This window comes from Penaeus chinensis, chromosome 40 (assembly GCF_019202785.1).
Source record: "Penaeus chinensis breed Huanghai No. 1 chromosome 40, ASM1920278v2, whole genome shotgun sequence".
Lineage (NCBI taxonomy): Eukaryota > Metazoa > Arthropoda > Malacostraca > Decapoda > Penaeidae > Penaeus > Penaeus chinensis.
In genome coordinates, this window is record NC_061858.1 from 2,523,026 (window position 1) to 2,525,525 (window position 2,500).

Consider the following 2,500-nt stretch of genomic DNA (forward strand, 5'->3'; position numbering starts at 1 on the left):
TTTTGTGCCTCCGGTAAGTTTCAAGATCTCAGACTGTGTATAATTGCCGTCTTTGTTACACATAATAGTAGCTGCAAGTTCTTATTTTCATTATCAAACTGAATTTAATAAACTCATGGATCTGAGTATATAATTTCTACAAATTTTTCTTTTCATCACTTTACTGAAATTAATGCTGTTCATGAATCTTAAGTTACTCCATTCCTCCACCACTTAGCCACATCTGCCACACCTGCCACCGCCGCCAGCACTAGCCATGGACCTTCACAGCAACCCCAGCACCTCAGAAGCCCTCCACACGATGCTCATGAGTTGGTACATGGCTGGGTACCACACAGGATATTACCAGGGTCTGAAGCAATCCAACTCTCACAGAGAACACATGTGCTGAAACCTTGTTACAAGTACAAGTGGTCCGTAATTTTTTTTTTTTTTTCTGGTATTTTTATATTATATATATATTTTTTATATTTTTCTTTTTTTTAAGTATTTAAGTAAGGTCCTCAACTTTTGCTAATAATTTTCAGAAGTTCTATGTCATTGTGATTCATTAAACATATTATCTCTTAACGTTTTACAGAAGATTGAAGTTTAGATTGTGTTAGTATTCATTACTGTAACAAATTAAATATGTAGCATATTGATATTTGAATAACTATACTGATACATAATATTTTCTATACATTAAAAAACTAGTGGATTTTTTTTTTTCCATTATCCTGATTTTACAGAACTGTGTAAAACCATTATGTATATTGTAGTGCAAGAGTTAAGAAAGAAAGAAAACTTTTATATTTTTTGATGATAATCATAATTTGTTTCCAGTAATTGTTAAGTTAATATAATTAAAAGAAATTCTTGAGTTTGCCTTGTCTCCAAAGTAATTTTGACAGGTTTTCATTGTACAATGGTAACACTTGCAACTGTGGTCCAGTAGGATCTTCAAGTTCAGCAGTGTCTAGGAATAGGAATAATATAGACAGGGAAGTCACTTTATCCCTTGTGGGTGCTGATGCAAAAAACGATCATTATCGTCCAAAGCCGCTGCCATGGCTCAGGTGGGAGAGTGTCCAGCTACTGATTCAAGTGTCATTGTTCGAGTCACCACCAGGCCTGGGGTTGACCTGTCCAAGCCTTGTGGTGGGGTTGTGTGTTTGTGTGTGAATGGGAGTTTGAGCGGATCATTCAGAGAGCCTCACAGCGATCCTAAGAATCTTGGGCAACACCATATGCCTTACCTTCTTTTATTGTCGTCCAAAGTAATTTTGCTTTCATGTACAATGATAGTAATTTCTTATCTAATGCCATATTAATTTATGAAACTCAATTATAGTTGTCATATAAAAGCCTGAACTCTTTGATTCTATTATGCCTTGAGTTTTATTGAGATTGCTTTAATGTTCAGGATGGAAAACAAATATTGTCTGAGACTTTTAAACTTAAAATATCCACAAAGAGACTAACAGTTTCTTTTACAAATGAAAAAAAAAACATTTGAATGAAGATTCTTTGGCCTAATCATGGGTATACACATCAGACACACATCCATGCACAGTAAAAACAATAAGACAAAGCAATATGTTCTATGATTATTTGTGTATGAATACATGTTTGAAAAATACATTTCCTGCTGAGGGACTGAAGATTATTTTACAAGTATTTTGAAGCACAAGCACTGATAAGGGAATGATAAGGACCTCATTCTTAATTGCCATGGCCTCCACCCCTTCAGCACTCTGGCAAGGGCCAACAAAATCTTAATTCCTTATTTCATGCTTTACAAACTCTTATCATGCCAGAATATTGACAGTGGAGGTGTGCTATCCTTTTGCCTGATTACCAAAAGCTTGGAAGCCAAGGCAAGCACTTGAGTTACTGTGGGTATATCTTTAATGAGAAATTGTGGACTCACTTTCACTTTATGCTTATTTGAAATGCTTTCCAAGGGTATTACTTTAGTTTTTTCTGTATTTACACATTTGAAGATTTACTAGTTCTCAAATTAAAGCAAATAAAATTCATCCTGAGATAAGGGCTGTCGACGTTTCCCTTAAAAATGATGTTCAGAAGCTGAAATAAAGAGATAGGAAACTGAATGGAAGTTACACTTTAGGGTCTCTTTAGTTGTCATTTTGTTGAAATAGTCAAGATCAGCCTTGAGAGACAGTATTGACCACTGGAGAAAGGCCAAAAACTTCACTCAAGATTGCTGGTTGTACTAACAAGACAAACCAATTTTAGTTGCTCACTTGTTCACTCCGGTGCTGCCACCCTATCCTTGCTTTCTCCTGATAACTATTGCAGGCTATATTTCACAGAATATATGATCAGGTATGAAGGTAGATTATAAGATAAAAATCAATAGAAATTTGAACAAAATCTTATCTCACAGAATATGATCCCACATTCTACTATTTTTTCTTTACACCCACCATGTGTGCATTATCATTTTGAAATTACATATGTGGGAAGTCAGGGTTATAAAGGATTTAAAAATGTG

The 2,500-nt window shown here is 34.9% G+C and overlaps 1 protein-coding gene across 1 annotated transcript in view; it reads left to right on the top strand.

The window, feature by feature from the left end:
* Positions 1-701, top strand: part of LOC125047088 (survival motor neuron protein-like) — a 6,601-nt gene extending 5,900 nt beyond the window's left edge. Inside the window, exons 5-6 of the mRNA XM_047645193.1 lie at positions 1-13; positions 218-701. The exon at positions 1-13 is cut by the window's left edge and continues 35 nt beyond it. Coding sequence (XP_047501149.1) covers positions 1-13; positions 218-391 — 187 coding nt within the window. The 3' untranslated portion in view covers positions 392-701. The remainder of the gene's footprint in view (positions 14-217) is intronic.
* The last annotated feature ends 1,799 nt before the right edge of the window (positions 702-2,500 follow it).